At 44.7% G+C, this 23290-nt stretch overlaps 1 protein-coding gene across 3 annotated transcripts in view; it reads left to right on the top strand.

Annotated features, from left to right (window-relative positions):
* The window catches only part of RREB1 (ras responsive element binding protein 1), a 123273-nt gene that overhangs the window by 73099 nt on the left and 26884 nt on the right, over window positions 1–23290 (top strand). For all 3 annotated transcript variants that reach the window (XM_075705467.1, XM_075705466.1, XM_075705468.1), the window contains exons 6-7: window positions 9020–9164; window positions 10358–10497. In XM_075705467.1, the coding sequence (XP_075561582.1) occupies window positions 9020–9164; window positions 10358–10497 (285 nt within the window). The remainder of the gene's footprint in view (window positions 1–9019; window positions 9165–10357; window positions 10498–23290) is intronic.

The following is a 23290-nucleotide window of genomic DNA, read 5'->3' as shown; positions in this document are numbered from 1 at the left end:
TTTAAAACTGCTTTAATTGTCTAATAACACTTGTTTTCTCTAAACATAAAGTTTCCTGAAAAAACAGCAACGAAGTCATTGACTGAGGTTATATACTGTGATAACTAAAGGATGTTCCTGAAACCCACAAATTTCCAAAAAGATGAAAGAAAACAGCAGTTCAGAATGTCCCGGGCCAGGTTTTTGGTACACTTTTAAAAAATGTATTCCTGCTTAATTTTATTGTTGTCAATAAACTTTTATCTCCAAGCTTAAGGAGGTATGGGGGCCTCAGAAGAATCGTGTTTAATACTGTCCCTTATGAAAGAGTTTCTTATGGCTTGGAAGTCTCCTTGCAGTATTTGGCATGGTTAATTTAGGTCTGCTCTGAATTTAATGCAGACTGTGGGCAGGCAGTTTGGTGAAGTGATATGGGAAGCTCACACTGCTTTTCCCTCCTCTTTTGCCCTCCTTTATGCAAGGGTTGATGCGAACTGCAAATGAATGCTTTCTTTTGCTGTCCTTTGGGAAGCTTTGCTTTGGAGGCATGGTTTGAATCACTTCCCTGTCACAGCATCATCAGGCAAATATTTGTCTTCCTTTTTTCCTTTGAGGTGTTCTGACAACGCTGCTGGTAGGGAACAGGAGTAACTTTGAGCCAAGCTGGGAATGCAGTTGTATCAATCTCAGCCTGTTTGAACTTGCTGATTCTGCGTAGCAAGTAGTTGCTTAAATGTGAATACAGCATAATTATTCAGAAGTGGTACCCCCCCTCTTTGGATTTGTAGATCGGTAGCTTTCCTCTCACTCATGCTTACAACTTGCCTTTATTCACAGCAAAGCAAAATTTTACTCTGGGATAAAAATACAAAGTGCTTTGTGTGCATGTGTGTGTATCGTATATCCTTAGGTATCATGTATTGGCAGCTGCATGGCACTCGTTAACTTTGCAGACTGTCCTGGTAGCACTGAAAGGGGATTTCTAATCTGTCATTTGAACGTAATCACAGGTGGCTTTCGCAGCCTTAGTGCGCCCAGCTAGTCTTGGTGGATCTAAATAATAATGCTCATGTCATCCTAATGATGCTGTCTGCCGCCCCGCTGTAAGGCTATTTTTGTTTTGCTGGAAGAGCCTCATTGCACAGGGAGATAGACAGCGCGGCAGCCCGCACTGAACTTGGGGGGATGCTTACGGCACATCTGTGCGCACCTCGGGCTGCAGCAGTTCTCGGGGCGGGGGGTGCCAAGGGGGCTGCTACACCCACATGCCACCGCACGCTGCTGCACGGGGAGGCTCGCCAGGGCCGTGTTAGCCCTGATAGACAGAGCTAATAAGCGCTGGGGCCTCCATGAGGATAATGAGCCATGCCACTGCGCCGGCAAGATTGCAGCGCCTGGGTGCCGTGGGGAGCGCTGGCTGGGGGATCTCCTGCTGTGCCTGGTTGCAGACATGTGGCTAAAATGAGTCAGTGCTTCCCAATCTGATCCTTCTTGGGACCCGTTCGCCCCACCCTGCTCTTTCACTGCATACGTTGCAATGGGTTTCTTACTAGCATAGCCACAGAGATTTCTTGCTGTTCAGCTTCATTTTGTTTATCCCATGCTAGTGTTCAACACTGATTAGTTACCACTAGAATATTTGGTGGTACTTGAAATTTGTTTTGAGATTGCTCTGCAGTTGTAAGAGGGCGTTTCCCAAGCGGTTGGGTTTTTGGTATTTGAATGTCTCTTTGACTTGCTGTGAAGTGTGCGGGCTTTTTGGGTCATTTTTGGTTTTTTTTGAGGATACAAATAGCAAACAAGCCAAGAAGAGAAGACAAACAGAAACTCATCCACGTACAGATCATGTCTGAATATGCAAAATTACCTGCATCTTTCTGGTTCCTGTGATTACAACTGGCAAGGGCTGAGTGGATTGCTCTCTTAAGTGGGTGATGTTGGTAATTAGCACTGGAAATACATTGTCAATACAGATTCTCTACATGTTTTAACAAACAAACAACTGACTAAACTCTTTAACCCAAGGGTATAATGTTACTGCACTTTTGACTTAAGTTCCAGTCATATTCACGAGACTCTTAAGGAGGGAGTTAGCAGCAGTATATTAAGTGATGGCTCCTAAAAATGCTGCTGCTTCACTTTTTGTTTGTTTAGGATTTACTTCCCATGCATATCAAATGGCAGAAGCTTTGAAGAGGAGTTCCCTGTGTTTTCCTACACTTCTAGACAATTTGTGCTGAAGTAACATTTGTTAAGCAGAATGAAACAAAACCAGTGACAAAGATGACTGTGACCTAGAAATCTCTCAAAAGAGGCGTTATCAGTGTAATTTTGAAGACTGTCTTCTTTTACTCTCTGAGCCATTTTTCATTCCATGGGGCCTGAAGAACGCCATGGTCCAAATTTCAACCTGTCTTGGATGCATCCTGCACTCTTGCTGGTTCTCCTATGGTGGCAAGAAGTTGAAGCTTAGACAAAGCAGACTTATTTTTTAAAAAAAAAACCAAACCAACAGATGTTTGGTCATGTTCTGAATGATAGACATGCTTTTTCTTTACTGTAAATTATTGAAAACTTTTTTTTTATTCTTTCGAGATTATTTACTGTTATTTGAAGGTAGAAAAGTAAGTGAAAGATCTCAGGGAAGAAAACAGTGGAAGAGGTAAAGCAATTGTATCAGCTAAATTGTAGTTAGGCCATCTGACCAGCTCAGTCCTTCCCAGACTAGCTTCGTGAACTTGAGTAACTCTGTGTTGGAGGAAAAAAAAAAGTACATTTTAAATAAGGTGAAGGATGGAAAGCACTGATTTTTATTCTTAGTCTCTGAATGGTTAGATGTGTGGCTCCCTTGTCTTTAGATAAGCATCAGATGTATGAGGATCATCCCCTTGGTTTTCATATCAAACTGCTCAGAAATGAGCCATGTGCAATAGAGTAGAGTATAGGGTACATCTAGTGGTAAAGTGGAGAAACTTAGAATAATATGTGGGATATGAAGCCAGAACCTGAACTTGATACTGTCAGATGATCTCTCTGGACTGATAATGCCCGGATTCATTGGCCTCCCCACTGCGTTTCCACAGGCGTGGAGATGTGAGGAAGGAGGAGGGTGTTTATACATGCACTGAATCCTGCGCTCAGGAATTAATCTTGATTTAGATGCTGGGACTTTCCCAACCAGGCCTCAGTGAAATTGCTTGCTGCTCCCCCTCTGGACATGCTGCTCCTTCTAATCAGACCTACCTGGCATAAACCTCTCTTGACTGAAAGCCAGCAATGCTTGTGCTGCCATAGTTATAAGGGAGAGGCTTAACCCTGGACCTTGCTCAGAGATTGCAGATACACCCTTTTGTTCCACACCTTCCTTTTGCCTGGCTCTCCAAGCCAGGCAGGCCCTTTCTCTTAGGGATGTGGAGCACATCAGCAGCTGTGGAAAGCCAGGGTGCAGCTATGGTGTGGTTTTTCTCCCCAGAGTTAGAGGTGAGGGATTCCCACGCATGCTGAGGGATGCTTCTTTTCCAAGAGCCAAAGTGGCGCTGATCATGTTATCTGCATGCAAAGCAGGAGCTCCTGGTTTTGTTCATAATTCAGTGGGACCCAGAGCTGGGAGCAGCTGCGTCTTGCAGTTGCCTCTTTCAGGACGCTTTGACTCCTCGTTCTAGCCTTGAGCCAGCCAGTCAAAACCTGCCCACGTTCTGGTTTTGGCATTGAAGCTGTAGGCTGCCCTGTTTTGAGACCTCCAGAAAGCTTATATGATCAACATGCAAATCCCCTCGGCATTAAGAAAATACAGCAGCCCTCTTTGGAGATGCGGTAAAGACTGGGATGTGACCAGCGGGAGCTGCATGTCATTTCAGTAGGACACATGCTCTTCCACGCCTCCCTGCATGAGTCACCCCCCTTAGGCACTGATCCAACACCATCCACAGGGAGAAAAAGGAGTAAGGCACTTGAGTTCTACATTTGTTTATTATTACAAAAGTCTCTTCTTCAATGTAAAGTATCAAAGTATTCACTTGCTACTATTCTGGTGCAATAGTCACCCTTCTGAAATCATGCTCTGCATTACAGTGTGAGGCTGAAAACTTTTTCTGCCCATTTGTTCTAAAAGCAAAAAAAAAAAAAAAAAAGGAAAGAAGCTGGGGGAATTCTCGAGCAGTATCATCTTAGTCATCCTGTTCACGTGACGGTTAGAGGGGAGAGGAAAGTTGTGGCAGAAGAGGGGAAGCGGAAGGTGATTCTCACGGGGAGGATGGAATGAAAGGCAGTCAAGCACTTGAAAAATGTGATTTTGTTGGGAGGGCTGACTGGCACACAGTCATAGCACAGTTGGATCCTCTTGGCTCACCTGTGAAATTCCTTGTGCAAGGGGGAGGAAAGAGATTAGAAGGAGAGCTTTTTCATGTACAGCTGTGCTGCGAGAAGCATACTGTGTAGCAAGTTATCTGCATTTTTAGCATAGCAGTCCTTAAACGTTAAGAGTTTAATTCAGAGGTGGATCAGACCTTGTTTGGAAAAGACTTAATTTCCTCTTTCCATTTCGGGATTATTATTTGCAAATTCTTCTGGCTCTCTGTCTGGTCTTATTTTAAATAGAGTTCCACCACTTTCTCTGAGAGGTTAATCAAGGCTAGCTAGCACTTGGTGCAAGGGAGTCCTCCCTGATGTTAAGCGCAAATTCTTATCTCCTTCCTTTCATCCTGTGTATCATGGTTGCATTTTAGTGTTCCACCCTCAGTACTGTCCAAGTATATGTGTACTTGCATGCGTGCTGGGGAGACTAATAAGCACCATATGAAGTACAGGTTTCAGGGCTCTGCACCTTCCTAAGCTTGTCTGCTGTTCTTGCGTTGCTCTGTAGGATGGCTCAGAGCCACAATTCATTGATTTAAATTAGAAAAAAAAGCCAAGTTTCATCTACTGTGGCTCTGGCTCTCTTCTGAGCTGCTGTAGTGGTCACTTTGGAGCTGCTGGCACATGTTACTGGAACTTGCATCTGTGACTGAATGTGAGCATTTCTGTGCATGTCCTTATTTTGCCCTTCTTTTTTTGCACTACATTCTCACTTAAAGTGTTGAGTGTTTATCTGTACTTGTTGGAACTGATGAATGTCATATCATTTTCCTCTATCATTGTAAGATGCTGAAAGCCAGGCTGACTTACGAGCCTGGCTTTCGTATTCAAAGTATGCCAGCGTTGTCAGGCCAAAATATGTTGTTATAGTCACAACGGGAAAATAATTTCTAAGCACAGCTTTGTTCCTGTTCTCCTTGTATCTTGGCAGGCTAAGCAGTGAGGTCGAGCATTTTCAGTGTTACATGTAAGATCTAATCAAGGCAAACTCTTCTAAAGGAGGATAAGGCAACACAAATTCTACACACACCCCCCCCCCCCCCTTAATTATAGTTAGGAAACTTTTTAAGTAAAAGAAGCCGTGGTGAACGGAGTGTTTAACTTTAAAAGAAGGGTTGTGGATGTGGATGTGACTTGGCATCTGGTGCAGTTCAACCCAAGCTGGGTGATAAATGTTTTCTCGAGGCAGAATGACATCCATGTTGCAAAGTAAAAGAGAGATGAAGATTGTGTCTATCCTTTGTACTGCTTGACTTTATCTTCCCGCTTATCTTGGGCTGTAGCTCTAGTAATCTTTTTCCTCTCCACCCTTGTCTTGATGTAGTGAAACTTGCTTAACCTGCCAAAGGAACAAACCTGCTGGCTGTGATGTGGACAGGTTGCGACTCTCCTTGAGAACTCTGGAACCTGCTGCTTTGGTTTCAGATTTTTCTTTTTTCCTTAATGATCACATGCAGAGAGCTATCACAGCGGCTGTGATATTTGACCTACACAGTAAAAGTCAAAGGTGCAGTCAGGGTGTCTTCCTGTTTATAGCTCAATAGCTTGGGCTGCTTCCTTTCAAATATGCAAAACTAAAACATGAAGGGATTACCACATTCCTTGCTGTGGGTATGGATTCTGCTCTTGCTTTTAGGGCATGGCAAAAACCCGCAAGTTGCAGGAAGGAGAACTGCAAGCTGGGGGCAGCTGATGACTTTGATACCAGACGTAGCAAAGCCCCGTGACTGTGGTGCTGCACCCACATTAGCAAGCCCTGCCTTACTAGCAAACACGGCTGGACTACTTCTGGGACTCGCAGGGGCCGGTGTGCTTGCATGCATTCGGTCAGGCCAGGCAGAGGTGCCAGGCTGGACTGGCCCTATCCTGGAGGTCTCAACAGTTTCTCCTCCTGGTACACTGTGGATGTGCCATCGCATCCCTCTCCATTAGCAGCAGCTCCATTGAAACAGGTGGAGTTCAACAGGTGGACGAACGGCAGGAGGAAGGAACTTGGCCCTGAGGAAGCTGGTTTGCATGGGTGGCTACTAAACAGGAGTTCTGCATCCTTGTTACTGGCAGAAAGGAGACTTTAAAAGAAAATAGGAGCAAAAAGTCCCACGCTTAATGCATAGCACGTTTTTTTGTTGTTTGTTTTCTGGGTGAATGTGATTTAGCTTGACTGCTTTTGCTCTCTAGCTCTCTGAAAAGTAACTGGCCCAGTAATATTAGCTACGCATCAGCCAAGCTGCCAGCAGGTTAAGCGTGCAGGCAGTGTGTCTGTGTGTCTGGGGTGGGGGGACAGACGGGCACGTGCAAAAGCCTCTGTGTCACTTTCAAGAGCTCGTGGAAACTGAGAAGTGGTCTTTACCAAAAAGACAAAAAGAAGGGGGAAAAAAAAAAGACCAACTACCTTCCAGGATTTGCTTTGCTTGTGCAATTGAATACTACGTTTTGTTGTTCCCACATGCTTTTCAAGTTTTATCTTCAACCATTGTGGACAGAAAACCTTTGAACAAATAACGAGTTTCTTTCCCTTATTCTTGCATGAATACAGGCAACTGCTCCTCACCCTGTTGATTTATCACCCGTAGGAAGCTTTGGGCTTGACTTATCTAGCACGAGAAGTTGGATCAGTGCTGTAGGGTGGGGAAAAAAAAAAAAGACTAAAAAAAAATAAAGACAATGAGGCAGTACAATACCTGTAGATGCCTTCCCTGCAGATTTTGTGAGACCAGGTGGCACTGGATTCATACGGATAAATCAGTTCGCTTTGGTGCCTGTGGCGGCGGGGCTGCCCGAGGGCCGAGGCAGGGGAGTGCGCTGCGCTGCGGAGGCTGTGCCCCGGCTCCGACTTCTCCCTCGGTCCTGTCGAACCCAGAGAGAGCCAAACCCTCGGAGCTTCCACCTTCCTTCTGCTCTCAGTTGGGCGATCAGCAGGGAAAGAGATCAGACAGATTCAGCAACGTTTCCGTGATGTTGTGCCCAGCGTGCTGGGCACTGCTTCACACAGATGCTCCCTCCTCCCTGAACCTCCCACAGTGTGACTGACAGGTGTCACCGGTGTCCGTCCACCCTTTGTGTGACCAGTGAGGGTTACTGGACGGCTGGGGAAGCCACGTTTTTCCTCATGTGGACCTGCTCCTCCCAGCAGGCCCAGCCGTGCTGGGCGTCGAAAGCAGGCAGTAGCTGAACAGCCATTTTAAACTTGCATCGCTTCTGGTCCGTGCGGTGCTTTTGGCTTGAGGCTGTTCCCGCATAGCGCCCTCAGAAGCCTAGCTGTGGTTTGAGATTGTAATTTAGATGCCTTTTTTTTTTTTTAAAGTTTCAGAGGTTGTGAAAGGAAACGTTAAAAAAAGCGTTGCGTGAGGAGAGAGTCCTCCCAGCAGCTCCAGCGGAGTCTGCCCGTGGGTCAGTTTGGTCCAGTGTCTTATCTTGAAGCATCATGCCCTTGGCATCCAAAACTAAAACAGATTTTGTGTCATAACACCCAAGCAGTTACGGGGGCATACGAGACTCGTCTAGGTTACAACATTCTCTCATATTTGAACATTGATAGCGTGCAGTGAGGTTAAATGGCATGGTCCTGAGCTGAGTTGGGGGCGTGACTTCTGAAGGATGTGCCCAAATGCCATGAACATGGTCTCCCTTGTGCTGCTTTGAAGTCAGTCTTGTAGACAAAGGGCAGCTCTCTCCTGTGCTCCCATTTCTACCTGTTAGAAGCAAAAATTTCCATTGCATGCAGGAGACTTAAGTTTGATTTTTTTTTCAAAAGCACTATAAATTTGAAGTGAGGCTAAAGGCCCTACATTTTTTTTAACAAAGAAAATTTACAGTTTGAGCTTTTAGTACTCAGAAAAAGAAGCATGGGAGCAATACCCCAGAACTAGACAACAGTGTATTCCTCAGGTTGCAGATACGGAAAACCAAGAGGCAAACGGGTCAGGTATACAGATACTCATGAGATTGCTTCCTGAGCCATTTTGTCCCTCTCCACTTTCCAGGGTCTTTGTGACAAGAAATAGTTGTTTTCCTGAGGAAGCAGGTTTGTGAACATGCTTCGGCAATATGGAGCTTTGCGAGCCAAACCTCCTGCAGCTTAACAGTGTGCCCAACTAGATCTTGACTTTGAAGTTGCGGTTAAAATTCGATATTGGGGTGCACCAGTGTGTTAATGATGAGAAGGAAACAGATGTGCTTAATAAGTGTTGCCCTGATGTTGGCATATACCAATCCACTTTGGGTACTGTCTGAAACTGTAAAAGGAGAGCCAGCTGAAGATGGGGCACTTTTTTTTTTTTTGCACTGAGAGAAGTGGATGCTAAGCTGCAGGCTTTTACTTACTAGACTGCCACAAGACTGGGAGGCTGGGCCTGTAGATTACCGTGCAGTATTAGGCAGAGGCAGGGCCTGTTGATGGGGTGATGGGGGACGGGCACGATGCTCATGGGGCCAGGTGGTGGTGGGGCAAATCCTGTGCTGTGGGTCGGGGCATGGGGGAGAGGTGCCGGGCTCCCTGCCACGGGCGCTGCAAAGGGCCCGTGCTGGATCGTGCCCTAGCTGTCTTTCAGAAGAGCAGTGCGATTTAGGGGATCTCTGCTGGTATCCTTTAAAGGCAAACATTAGAAGTGGTGGTGGCATTAAAATTTACGTGGACCTTCCGCCCTGATTTGCCTGCTGACGGTGTCTTCTTCCTTCTGCTACTCAGGCACATGAAGATTCATGAGAAGGATCCGAACAGCACAGCAAGCACAACTCCCCCGTCGCCGCTGAAGCGCAGGCGATTATCTTCGAAACGGAAGTTTAGTCATGATGCTGAGATGGACAGAGAAGAGAGGACACCTGCAAAAAAGGTTCTTTATGGGGCATAAAGCAAAAGACTTTCCTCGCTACCTCCTAAACTGCCAGCTGTTGTGTTTGTGCAGTCAGCATAGAAATATTAAAATGTAGACTTGTTACAGCCCTGTATATATTTCAAGATGCCATGCTTTTCCTGTGTAGCCAATGCTGTTGTCTGAGACGGAAAATTAATTTCTAATTTCAGAGGCTGAAAGAATTCAGGGTTTTTTAATTCTTTAAATTTTTGGGTTTGCTTATGATTTATAGTAGACAATTGTTGTTGGATGACAAGAGGATGAACTATTCTTTTGCTACTGCAGCTTTTCCCCTAGTTTTTTTTTTCCCTCCCATTTACTTCATAGTAGTCTTGCAGGATAGTGATTTGAACTTTTAAAAAAACAGTGTTTACTTCAAAAGCAGCAACAGCTTAAGTCTGTTTTTGTCTTGATCTGGAGGAAAAAAAAAAAACTCTATACTACATTTCCCTTTCACAGTAGCGTAGAATCATAGAGCTAACCAGGCTGGTCGTATAATCCTGCATTATTGGAGTTGCAAGAGCAACCAGAAAATATTTATTTGAAGGCTAGACATTTCCATTAGGGTTTTGGTTATGAAATATTTTAGTGAATTTGTATGGTGGTTGCCAAATTAACTCAACACTTTCCACTTACTATCTCTAAATGGCAAGCTAGTAGCAGTTCCATTTAGCTCAGTATCCCTTGTTTCTGTGCATGCTTTTCTCCCTGTAATCAGAAGAGGGCTACAGAAAACACGCAGAACTTTATTGCTTTTCGCTGGACCACTTGAGTTAGGAGTTGGCATTATGTCAGTGGCATAAATAATTGAGGCTGACAGCCCACCTGGTTTTCTGAAGGGGGAGGAATGCTAGTTCAGTGGTTTATAAACATACGGGTTTATAAGTTGTTCAAATCGCAGTTTCTCATTAGAACTGATGGATCTGTGACTTAGCTGCACACTTTATCTCCTACTGAGCCTCCTTTTCCAACGTGCATGTTCTCACACATACGCAGAGGCTGTGTCGCTCCCCCCCCTCCTCTGTTGCAGAAATTAGTAATTCCTGGTCGCCTGCAGCAAAGTTGTGAATGAAGCCCGCTGCTTCATTTTTAAGAGGACTTCAAACGGATTGCATGTTTGGTTTGTTGCTTAAACTTTGGTCTAGTGAGGTTTTTTTTCCCTCTCTCTGAAGGTTGTCGAGGATGGTCACTCTGGTGAAGGGGATAAGAAGGCTGAGGAGGAAGTTTATCATTGTCCAGTGTGTTTCAAAGATTTTTTTTGCAAGTATGGGCTGGAGTCCCACATGGAGACACATCCAGATAATTCGCTAAGGTAAGAAATAGTCTCGAGAGTGTTTCTGGTCACTGGGTGGCCTGAGGGAGCGTGCTGGGGAGGGGCAGGAGCCATTCAGCCCCCTGCACTGTTAACTGCCCCCCTTTGTGATTTTGAACAGGTTTTTAAGTGTTTCTGCCTCATCTTATGTCACCAGGGTGCTGTAGGGCTTAATTTTACTATTTTTTGCAAACACAAGAAATCTTGCCAGATAACAGCTGGGAGTGTTTTTAGAAGAAATTAAAGCACCCGTTTCTCCCCTCCAAACCCATCACTGTCATTACGTAAAACTGTGAAATGTCAACATTGCAAAATTTTATTTTAACAAGTTAAACTAAAGATGCTTAAAACATGAAGCAAAACTTGATAAAAGTATTGAAATACCAACCTATGAGATTATTCTGCTTGGGGAGAAGGCGGCAGCTGGATATAAAGGTTTTCTTGTCTGTCATGGGAGTGAGTGAAGACAGATGAGTTTCTGATTCCAGACTTTCAAGAAGATGTGTTATGCTTTTCTGCCTGTTGAGGTTAGGGAATGATAAGGATTTGGGCTTAAATCAGCTTCTCTTAACAAGGAAAAATTAGTTATTAATTGATTGGGAAGGTGCTTGGGTGTTGTGTTTTGGTTCAAGTAATTGCCCCTGGGACTCCTGATACTTTTTTATTTCCTGTTTTTCACCACAGAAAAATGTAGAGCCAGATACATGAAGATACGAAAGAGATATTCCAAGTCTAGTTTAAACATGTAGAAAAGCTCCTATTTTAGAAAATGAGAGTGTCCATTTGCAGAAGCTTGTCAGTGTTTTAAGCTTATTTTGGGACATTGGACTCTAATGATCTTTTCAGAAGGGTGCAGAATTCAGCATCTTGAAGTGTCAACACTGTCTCCTGAATACAGTTTCTTAATAGAATGGCATGGAGCAGAGCCATCCCATTCTATTAAATGGAATTAATTCTATTAAATTTTCCGTTTTTTTTTTAATTAGAAAACCTTGGTAAATACGTGTAAAACCATTTTTAAAGGCATTGTAAGTGCTCTAATTATTGGGGAAAGGAGTTGGAAAGCTCTTTCTTAAACTTGGACCAGCAAATAGTAGTTAATGAAATGAAGTTTGCTGTTTCTGAAGTAAATGAAGTAGATTTTCATTATAGAGCAAAACTGAAGCACTTGTTCTCTGGTAAGAGCTCTGCAACCCCCACAAAAGGCAGTCTGAGATAATTTCGCCATATACTTTATGCTTTAGAGAAAGTGGCTGTCATATTAGGCTTATCTGAAGCTTCTATGAAGATACGACCTCTTTGCAAGGTTACATGCCATGGACCTGAGTGGAGAGGTGGATTCTCTTGCTTTGAGTGATGGATAAAAGACAACAGAATAGATACCCTTCTAGCTTGGCAGCTTTGCAGTCTGCTGCGGCAAGGCAGAAAGACACACTGGCTGTGCCAACGTGCTGTTCCTCTTCATGCAATTCTTTCTCTAGGATTAGACTTGCTTTTGCATAATATTCTCCTGAAATGGATTTTGCTACCCTTGATTGTGTTGAGCAACAAAGACTAAAATGTGTCCCTAAATCAAAGCCACGATTGTCAAGATCTATGGGCATGAGTTATGGCTGGTGCTAGGATGCTGGTCTTTATGGGCTTGTCTAGACTATGGTAAGGGGGTTTTTGTCAAGTATTTGCTTTAGCAATTTAAGACATGTCAGTGGAGATAGGGCAGGACAAGGAAGCTGTGGTTCTCCCTGGTCAGCTAACATACTCACATGCAACTTGCCCTGCCTATCGGGTTTAAAACACACCTTTTGTCCTAGTCTAGACAAGTCAAATGGCACTGTCTGGTTGGCCCAACATAGCAGAAAATCCTATGGTAAGCAGAGCAGTCTGGGCTGCTGTTACGGTGACTCTTTCATCCCAAAGGAAATGGGTTAAAATCCTTGGCAGGCAGGGGCTGTAATCCCCTGGTTTCCAGGGTTCTGCAAGGTTGTTTGTAGGATTCAATAAGATACGCTGAATGCAGCACGCCATTCTCACTCCTGAGTTCATATGACTCAAATGATTCCTCTTGGTGAGGCTTCAGGGTGTTTTTTTGAGTGAAAGAGACGAAGAAAAGAATATTTTGCTAGAGTATCAGAGCAGGAGGCACGTGTGTATGGGCGTGCTTGTAGCGGGAGAGCAAACTGCAAAAAGTTAGAAGGCATTCATCAAATCCTGGTGTTTCCCAGGAAGACAAGGAGGAAGAACTCTCCTTAAACAAAGTTTAGACAAACAAAAAAGCATAGCAGCTGTGTTACGAGCAAAAAGCAGGGAGCAGAACGCACTCAGTCTCGTTTTATTGCCAGTATTATAAAAGTAGAGTCACTTGATTAGGACTTCTGTGAGGCAGGTATCAGATCTTGTGCATCCCAGAGCCAGATGCTCTGGGTCTGGCACTTGGTTTGCAGCTACCGCTTTAGGTAGCCCAGCACAGACTGTTTTGTCATGACCAAAAGTAAGTGATGCTCAATCTGCCTAGCCGTGCCTTTCTTTGTAAACCACAGGGCAAACATCTGACTCCTTTCTGCTCTCCCAGTAGTTAGGATAAAAATGATGGCGGACATCAGTTCTGGAGCGATGCACCAGCGTGCATTGCCTTGACAGTGGTACCCACCTCCCTTCAGGGACGTATCCCCAGCAGCAGCAAAGTGGCGGGGTGTGCAGGAGCTTCTGCCTGGCTTCCTTGTGGTCCTTTAATCCTGCCATTGTAGTGCTGTTGTGTAAATACAGCCTCTCGCCCTCAGAGTGCCTGTCTGTCCATCCTGGCCCCCCTCTGCTAAGTAGCAGAAAAGGTAAGCCTGTCTGACAGCCCTGGGATCTGTATGTGAGCAGCTAATTTACAGGGTGGGCCGTTACCCTTCCAGATACTGTCAAATGAACAACTTTAAATCACAGGGTTAGCTGTTCAAAGTCAGATGAAAAGACACCCTGCATTGTCTTCCCCAGTACTGCTTTTTCATGTAAAGCCCCGAGCGGGGAGCAACTCATTGTTTACTTGCAGCAGAATAAACAATACTTAATCCACTGATTGTGTGAGAGGGGCTCCCGCTTGGGAGAGTATCTCTTGATTATGTAAAATCCTAAATCGTGTATCTTTGTCTCCTAATTACGGTAAGAACTGCCCTGCTCTTGGGAGCAATAATAGGGCCCTTTGTCCGTCTGACAATGGGCTGTGGCCCTGCATCTCCTTCATGGCATTACCCCCCCCTGGTCAGTGTCTGTCTCTTTGAAGCCCTGGGACCTGCATCCTAATTAGTGACATGAGCTGGTCCCAGCAAGGTTGTCTGCAGTCCCCATTAGCAGTGGGAGGTGGCCCAGGGGTCCTTTCTGACCCCCTTTTGCCTCTCTACCTGGATTATTTAAGACGTCGTCTGTTTCCCTGCAGCTGGGGCCTCAGGACACTGTCTATTTTGGTGAGTTTGTATCTGAGTGTTGATATAATTAGCAGAGCACTGAAATGCTGTGCAGCCAATAGGGAAAATGAGAAACCTCGCGGAGCCGGGTAACTTCTCTGGAAACTTTTGTGGCAGAGGGTTGCTGTCAAACATGGTAATGTGCTTGTAAAGGTCACCTGACAGACAGCTCTGAGCAACATCAGCGGTGCAAGCAAAGGAGACATGAGGATTTCCTGGGGAGAAACCTCTTGAGGCACTATGTGAGGTTTCTCCTCTTTCCTTTGGCAAGTACAATGGAACAGGCTTAAAGTAAAATGTGCGGCTTTTAAAAAAGTACATGCACTATAAAATTCCTCTGTTGGGTTTCACTGTAACCAGAGCATACCCTTTATATTTCCTCTCCGTCTCCTCCAGGAGGCTTCTTACAGTGCTCTCTGTACCAACAGCTAAAGGTTTTTTAATTTTTCCTTCCTCACAGCAGCAGAGAGACATTTATGCTGCCTCTCATGCCTGTGCATCTTCCGGAGGAGAGGAGGAGGGAGGTGGTGGTAGTGTTGCAGTTACCTCCTTTCTTAGAGGCATGTTTCAACATCAGTTCTCAGCAGGGATAGTTGTGTGGTTTGAACGTGGTAAAAGCCTGGATCTTAGTGAGTGTTATGGGGGCTTTCTGATCACATTTGGTTCAGTGTGGCATTGCCTTCAGTTACAGAATTTGGTTTTGCTAACTTTTTATAGGAGACAAGAAATAAATAGACATGGCAGAGTGTGAAAGACACTGTCTGCCTCAGTCACTGAGCTGACCTGGTGACCAGAACCAGTAGATGCCTGTTGCCATGAATGGATTCAGGGTAGATTAAGTTTTTTGACCTTTTACAGAGCATGTCCAAACAGTGATATAATATATTAAGCTTTGTAACTTGCCAAATCCCAGGCGTATTTTCACAAGGACAGCAAAAGCAGTTCTCTTGCCCCAGGGTAATGTGCTTCTGTAGAACTTCCAAACAAAGAAAACCAAAGCCATTCACCGTCTACCTTGTTCTTCAAAACAGCCTACCCAAGTTTTGCTGAAACTTGTGAAGTCAAATTGGCTAGCGGTTGAACGTCACCATGGAAAGCTGTTGTTTTGAATAGTTAGATTGGTAACAGGGATAGCAACAGAGGAGCTCAGGTCCCGGAATGGAAGGTGTCAGGACAGCCTGACCATTGGTGTCTGTTGTCATCTGCCTGCAGTTTTGCCAGGGTAACCACTGTAAGCTGTTGTTTCTGAAAACGCTCCCAGGTAGAAAATGCTGTCATTGTGTCTTGGTGTTACTGGCTTCACTCAGAAGGAGTGGACAACTTAAATGCCCTAGGAATGGTGTCCTGGACTCTGTGGGTAAATTGTTTCACAAGATGTCACGTGCAGCTTGCATTTCAGTCAGGCTGGTCACCAGGCTTCCCCCTTTGCCAGCACATCCCCATTCTTCAGTGCATGGTGTCAGGTGGTAGGATGTTGCAAGGCACCTGGACCTACATCCCAATCTTAAATCATTTTAGCCAATGCACATGAGCAGCCCTGTTAAGACAAAAGGAAGTGGGTTTTGAGTCAATGTTATTCCAGCTACTTAGAATATTACATGTTTATTGCCCAGTTACTGTTATTCAGGGCAGTTCTGCACATCAGCTTTGGGGAGATAAAATAACCAAGAAAATAAATTAATGTAAATTTAAAGTGTATGGAGATTATTTCAATCATTAGCACCTGTAGAAAAGGCTAGTACAAGACTAAGTTGTGTATGGAGCAGCGATGTGACTGCATAGAAGTACATTCTACAGGATGTAAAAGAAAAAAAAAAACACCAGAAAAAGCCCCTTAGGTTTCATTCCTGTTTTTGCCAATGCCTACTTAAGCAACTTTAGGAATTCACTTTCTATCTTTTCTTTCCTTATATAGTAGGGAGTAATCCTGCTGACTTCATTTTTATGAAGCATGTTGCTTTCTACACGTGGTCAGCCTTTTGTGGGAAGGGGGTGTTACTGACATTGCAAACTTAAAAGAGTGCATGTGTTTGAAAACTAAATGTTGTTTGCAATTTATATTACTTGTGAGACAAAACTATGGGTTTGTGTTGGGGAGAGAAAGATTTTTCCTAGTAGTTGACATGATACTGGAAGGAACTTGAAGCATGAGTGACAAGTCTTCATGCAGCATTGTGAAATTTCATACTACTTTTCCATCTCTGTCACAACTGTTGGTGTGCACATAGATAAGCCTCATTCCTTGTTACCACTTCAAAATATGAAACGTTGTGCTCTTTTAATGCAGCCGGATTATTCTGAGGTTGTTGTATCCTACACAATTGTTGAGTACTGAGAGAGATGGAGAGCGCTCCAGCATAGACATGTTCATGGACCTCCTTGACCTTTGGTTTTGGCACGCTATACTTTGGCTCCGATACTTCCCTTCTTAGTCATTGTTTGAGATTGTACCAGCAAAGATAGTTTAGGTAGGAACTGCTGCTAGAGTTACCGAGTTCTAACAGAGTCAACACTACAAGAATTGTTATGGCCAAGGATGGAGGTGGACAAGGGTCAGTTGCATGGCATTGCTGATTTGGCTGACTCTGCTCTGCTCTGCAAGCTGCTTGCTCGGTGTCTTGTTGATAGGAACTAGGAACCAAATCCTGATCTCTGTTGAGAGCATGTTCAGTGCAGGAGCAACTCCATGAGCCAGCTGCTGACGATGAAATCCAGCTCTGGTAAATGCTAGGACCAAAAATATGCTGTGGTACAATGCAACTCTTAATGTTGATAAGGCAGAGGAGAGGGTATGCAAGCAAGCTGGTGAGTGCATCCTTTTACTGAGCAAATGGAGAAGTAAAATCAGTGGGTTGAGCATCTGTCTGTATGCTGGCTTGCAAAAGCAGACCAGAACTGCATTTTAAGTGCTTTCTGAAGTTTCTGTTCAGAAAAGAGAGGTGGGAAATATCTGAAGAGCAGCACGAGTCCAACACTCGCCTAGAAGCGGTCAGCTCACATCTGAGAGCTCATTGTGCGAGGAGACTGGGAATCCAGAGCAGCCGGATAAAAATATCAGATAGTGAATGGACACGGGGAGTGACGCTCTCATGAGAAACTGTGTGGTGTGTCACATGGTGTTGAATATCTTAGCTCGGTTGCAAGAATAGAAAGTGGGTAAAATGCAAAGCTGACTGTAGAGGAGAGCTTCTCGTAAAAGGGAATACAGGAGGGAAAGAGGGCTGAGCCAAAATAAGTTATTAGCATGCCTGGCTGATCCTGATGACCAGGGTTTGTTTATACGCAGGCTCTCTCAAAGTGCTGGCTGCTGCTATTGTGTTAGCAGTCACGTCTGCGTGCTGAGCATAGCTTACCTGCAAATGTAGATAAGGGCAAGGGTGTTCAGTCCAGATTCAGCTGCACCTATTTGTGAGCCTTGTTATCATCAGTGGATGGTCCTAGGATAGACAAGTGCATGTAGATGTGTTTCTTCTTATGTTGCTTGTGAAAAGTGATGTTGCTTTTTTAACATGGTAGACACATAGTTGTTTTTTTTTTTAAACTCTTGCCATTAATTTTAAAACTACATAAGTACTTGGCTTCCATATTTGAAAGATGTGTTAGAAGGCAGGAAGAGCTTTCCTTTTCTTATCCTGAAAGAATACCAGAAGGTCCGCTTGAGTTTTTGTGCAGAAATAATGACTTTTATTCTGGATGCTGTGCAGCTTCCAGTTTTGGTAGCTGTAGAGGACTGTACTGGTCATGCTTCTTTTTTCCTCAGGTATGGTTGCCCTAATTATTAAACCCTTCGTTGTTATTTATGTTGATCTTCAGCTCTTGCTCCATGATTCTGTCCAGCCAATTTCACGACACTTCTGGTTTTTTAAAACTTTGACCTTTATTAAGTAAAAAGGTCATTAGGAGAAAATGAGCTACTTTGTGCAAGTGTCTGCAGGCCATCTCCCATTTTCTCATTATTTGTTCTTAGTTGCATGTTAATTCTGTTGAAGTAAATGGTAGAGTAAGCTACTGTTCCACTGGGGCAGAGGTATTTAAATCTGGCACTGTTGAAGTGTTGCTGGTACATGCAGTTCATTACTGTGTTGGGAAGAAGTGAAATATTTTTTCCTTATTTTTCTTTGCTCACACACAAAGAAAGTTAAAAGATGGCACAGGATGGCTCGTGCCTTTTTATTAAACCTTACAGCAGTTAACTTCACTTGAGTTACTCTGACTGTGGGAGTCACGATACGCCGGTACAGACACTGGCTCTGCAGCATGCCGACAAGTTTCTGAAGCACGACATCACCCTGGTTTATATTGGATCTGCCCTGGCTCCTACACGATACTTTTCTCGCCTGGACCACAGCATGGCTGTAGGAATGCACATAGCATTGTGCATCCCTCTATTAATAGAAGGGCTGGCGCAGTGGTTTCAGCCTTTGCTGCACCCAAGGGTGGCTTCTTTGAGGGAGGGGATTAAAGGGAGCGACGGGACACGTTGGTTACAGAGTCGGACAGCCAGTGGGGAGGTGGGAGGGAGGAAAAGTTAAAAGGAAAGTCCCGCCTTTGCTGAGGAGGTAGAGCAGCGTGCACTGAACTTCTGGCGAGCTGTGTCCGTCCCCCTACGCGCTGGGAAAGGGGAGGGGAGCCTCTCCAGCCCGTCCTGGCGGGGAGTTGGCTGCCAGCGCTACCGTGCCGCTTGCGGTTTCGGCACTGACCGATAGCATTGCGCGAGGTGGGGACGGGAGAGCAGCAGGTCCTTCGGGGTCAGACGCGCTGTGATGCTGCAGGGGAAGGAGGCAGAACGGTCATTGCAGGACAGTGGGTGGACCCAGAGGGATCCCCAGGAGGAAGGCAGGAGCAGCGTTCGCAGCACTGCTGCTTTTCCATCACTCATCTGCAGCAAGTGGGAGAGATTAGTGCAGCTGTTGGATGTTATTTCCCAGGGCCCTGGGTGTGGAGGCCAGGAAGGGTTTTTCATCCAAAAGGAGATGAGTATCTGGACCTGGGTGGGGTTGCACAGGAGCAGAAACCAATTTGCCTGCTCTCATCTCCTTCCCTTTTCCTTGCCCCAAAAGAAGCGAGAGAGAAGCAAAGGAATCCTTTCCTGAAGGGGAGTCTGTCTGTAACCTGCTAGTTTTTCTTTCATAGGTGGTGAAAGCCCTTAGGTTTAAAACCATCCTTTCTACATCTCCCCCTCTGCAGTGCACGTTACCGGTGCGGAGGCTGGGAGCCTGCTCCTGTCCTTGGAGCGGACGTGAGTCAACAGCAGGGAATCGCCCATCTTTCTCTTCTGCCCAGTTGTATTATTTTTAGGTCAGCATAGCATTTTCTTTGCTCATAAGGAGAGCTGCATTAATTCTGCAAATAATGTGAGACAAAAAGGAGAACAACAACGACAAAAGGTAGAGTTTTATATACGGTACGTGTTAGGGATTTCAGTGGGAGGAGTTAGATGATGTAATAACATGACTGTGTATTAATGACTTCTTTCTCAGGATATGTTTCCTTCTTGTTTAGTTTTCCTTGCTTCTGTTTATGACAGTTGCTAAAGAGCCCAGACAGGAAAGGAACAAAGTGGTACCAAGCTATTTATTTTAGATAAGGCCTAGAAATTAACACTGTTTTTATTTGTTGACATCCACAACATGGGAAGCATAGTGTTAGTGAGCCGCACGGGTGAAAACTTAAGGTTTTGGTCTACTCTGGTGTGCTTTCAGAAGTGTAATTAGAAGAATGCTAAATGTCACTTTCCCTTTCCCACCACCAGTCTCAGGTAGTGCAGAGCATAGTGTTTGTTTAATTTCTTGGTAACAGAATGATGGATATAAATATTTGGCATTTGCATCTTGACTCCTGAAACATAAAACTTAGAAGGATTGAATGTTTGACTGCATTACCCGTAATCAAAATCAAGACTGATTAATTTTGCCTAAAATTTGGCTCTGCATTTCCTTTCTAAAATGTCTTTCCTTTTCTTAAATAAAAAAAGCTATTTCCATCGCTGACGAATTGGAATTGGCTCAGAGGAGAGCGTAATGCAAGGCAACAGGCATCACTTATGTAAACTTTTCTTGCATAGGTGCCGCTTGTCATAAGTGTAGCAAATCCTGGCTTGCCTCTTGACCAAGCTGCACAAAGCATTGACTATTTCTTAAAGCCTGTTAAAATGCTTTTATATCCTAATTAGTATTACAGATTTCAAGAATACTAACTTATTTGAGTAGAAAGCTTTTTAATGGTGTGTTTTTACACAGAGACCTTGTCTGCATTTAGAAAAAAATGAAAAAGGTGCACTGGTGTAGTAATAATCAAACAGACTCGCCTGGTGTGATACGTGGCCTGAGCACCAAGGTCAGCCTACTCTTTGCACTGTCATCGCACAGTTATATTTCGGTTCTGCTTTTGTGTTTCAGCCGTTCTGTTTTATTACCCACTTGGTTTTGTACACCTCTGCCAGCGAGCCAGAGCCCTAGTATTACGTTTGCATTGTACAGGTATGAATGACTCCGAAACGTAAAGGCAATTGAGAATGAAGCTCATTTTAAAGCAGTCTTAGCTGCTGAAAGCAGTTTTTTCCTTTTTACTTATGATTGAATCTCTGTTCTTGGAACTGAACAGCTTTCTTCTCTCTGCTCTGTAATCATATTTATAGAAAAATGGAAAACTGTGGCCAAGACTAGCAATCACATGATAACACAGCAGCTTTTATTTGCTACATCTGGAAACTTACCTTGCAAGTGGAGTGCTTTTATCTCTGCTCAGGTGTTGAGCCATTGCTCTGCCTGTTCTGCTAACAATCTCAGAACCTGTTCCCATCTCTGTTCTCTGCAGCCATACCATCCGTGTTTGACTTGGCACTACACATGAACAGACTTGTGAAACTGTAAGGAGTTTTGTGTGTTTTGTTTTGTTTTTTTTAAAGTTCATCATGAGCAAAGTATTACCATATGTTTCAGATGCTTTATTTGATATGCTGGACTTTTCAGACTTTCCACAATTACTTAACTTTTTTTTTAAAAGCCATTTAAGCAAGATGAAAAAATGTTCATATCACCTAGGATTTCTTTCTCTTGTCCTTCTTAGACTGTGGTTTTAGATTTAAAAATGCTGTAGGCATTGACACTACCTAAAGATGGAAAATAGTACTGATGACAAAACAGAGAAATTAATGGTTAGCCTTCCTTAAAAAAAAATTAATGCTTCCAGTTAATGCATTGCTAGGCATGGCAGCTTACTCCATTTTAAATTAACACAAGCCTTAGTCAATCCAGCACGATGCTTGCCTTAACTAGTTAGGTTTTGAAGCTTAGTACCTGTAAGTTTTTCTTGGAGGTGGTACAGGTCCATATCTGTATCTGCATTACTAATTGTATTCAAAGCTCAAGTCATGTCATTTGGGAGAAACTCAGGACTCCCTGCTTGAGGTGAGGAGCAGGGAACTCAACAAAAAATACACACACGTGAAAAAAATGTTGTGCATACACTTGGGCAAACGGGCCGTGTATTTTAAATAGCTTGCATCCGTAGCGAAGACTGACAAGCCCAAGTGAGGTCTGCAGAGCCCGAGAGACCTCCCGAGCCGGCGCCGCGGCGGCACCCCTCAGCATCAGGAGCGGCTTTACAATGACCTCCCTTGTCCTTGGCGAGCGGCGCGGGCGCAAGGTGCCAGCGCGGGCGCTGGAGCCCGCCAGGCCACCTGCTCGCCTGGGGAGCCTGCCCCAGAGAGGCTGCTCCACACGTCTCTCAAGAAGGGCTTTTCTCGGGCTGTTTTTATTCCAGCTCTCCAAGCTGCGGCTGCCTCTCTACAGGTGTGCCTGGACCACGGAGGAAGGGAGGGCATCCACGGGTCCCTCCCGTGCTTCAGCTCCCATGTGATCCTGTAAACTGTGACACCACAGGAAGGTGCTGAGCCAGGGCGCAGTGCATTTATATGCCCTGAAGTGCCTGCATCTTGAGTTGACAGGAGTAATTTATCTGGATGGGGTTTTTTTTTCAGCCAGGAGCTTCTTTTTGACCAAATGGAAAAAGAGCTTAATCCTTTTTCCGACTTCTCTTTTTGCTTGCTGCTTCTTCATTCACCGCAAGGAAAATAAGAGAAGACTAAGGAGGAAAGAGAAAAATACAGAGGGGTGTTTAATTCTATGCATTATAAAAGAGAAAAAGTACATATTCCTTTTTCAAGATAGATTACTTTTCTTTTGGGGGAGGGGAGGCAGTTCCCTTTGCATGGAAAACACCATTTTTAAATTGCAAATTTTTACTGTCCTGAGGCATAGTAGTTGATACAGGTGTACTGTGAAGGACTTTCACATGGGTCTCTGCTCTGAAAGATTTACTCTCAAGTGCGGCTTTTGATGGGAGCCCTAAATAAACCAGTGCTTAAAATCAGCATGTTGCACAGCCGATGGAGGTGGGGGAGTGCAAGATGGACGAGTCACACCTCCCCACTGTGTGTGGGGGCTGGCTGCTTGCCCAGGAGCACTGGCTCCTACTCAGCCCAAATCCTGGGGTAGCGTGGCAGGCACCAGCTCTCCCAGTAGCTCTGTGGTCCCATCAGTGGTAGCTGTGCCTGCCCCGTCATGCACGAGGGGATACGGCCACTGTGTTGGGTTGCCAGTCCGGGGGAGGCCAGGCACATTGGGGACCCTGGAGCTGCCTCAAGACGCCCCGAGGTGAGGGTCTGCATCCCTCTGCAGAACAGCTGGCCCCACAGGCTGCCAGTGAAGCTCCCGGTGGTGCAGGAGCATTGCTTGCAAGTCCTCATAGGCTGTATGCTGATATACCAGGAGGAGCGTGCCAGAAGCACTGCTTGCTTTCACACGAGGCGTTTTCATCACTTCTAAAAAATAACTTATTTCAGTAGCCTGCAAGTTCTTCAGGTGACTGCTCTAACCCTTTAATGCCCTCCTTTCCCCCAGTGGTTTTGGTGGTTGTGTGTTTTTGTTTTTGCTGAAGATGAAAGCTTTGCATCACGGAATAGGTGCTGCCAAGTGAGCTGGAGGAGAGCTGTAGATCCTGACGCTTGAGGACCGCTACGTGTTGGCATTCCCACCGCCCCACCAGAGATTGTTGTCATATTTAGCAGACCTCTTCAAGTAAACGTTTGCTTTGTAAATGGCATTGGTTCAGTATTTAATGGAATGCAGGAACTATGCTGGCAATAATTATAAAGGTAGGATGCAAGTGAATTGACAGGGGAGATAAAACAGATTAAACCTCCAGCACATAATATTTATGTCCCAGCCTTCTTGGTACCGTGATAACAAAGGCCGTGTTACATATACTTCACACTTGCTTCTTTCACCACTCAGAGACTATGAGTCCAATTGCTTTGTGGGTGACTTGGTTATCTCTTCACTTTC

The sequence above is a fragment of the Pelecanus crispus genome, chromosome 2 (assembly GCF_030463565.1).
Source record: "Pelecanus crispus isolate bPelCri1 chromosome 2, bPelCri1.pri, whole genome shotgun sequence".
Classification (NCBI taxonomy): Eukaryota; Metazoa; Chordata; class Aves; order Pelecaniformes; family Pelecanidae; genus Pelecanus; species Pelecanus crispus.
The sequence above is the reverse complement of the archived record's forward strand: the minus strand, read 5'-3'. Positions and strand labels throughout refer to the sequence as shown.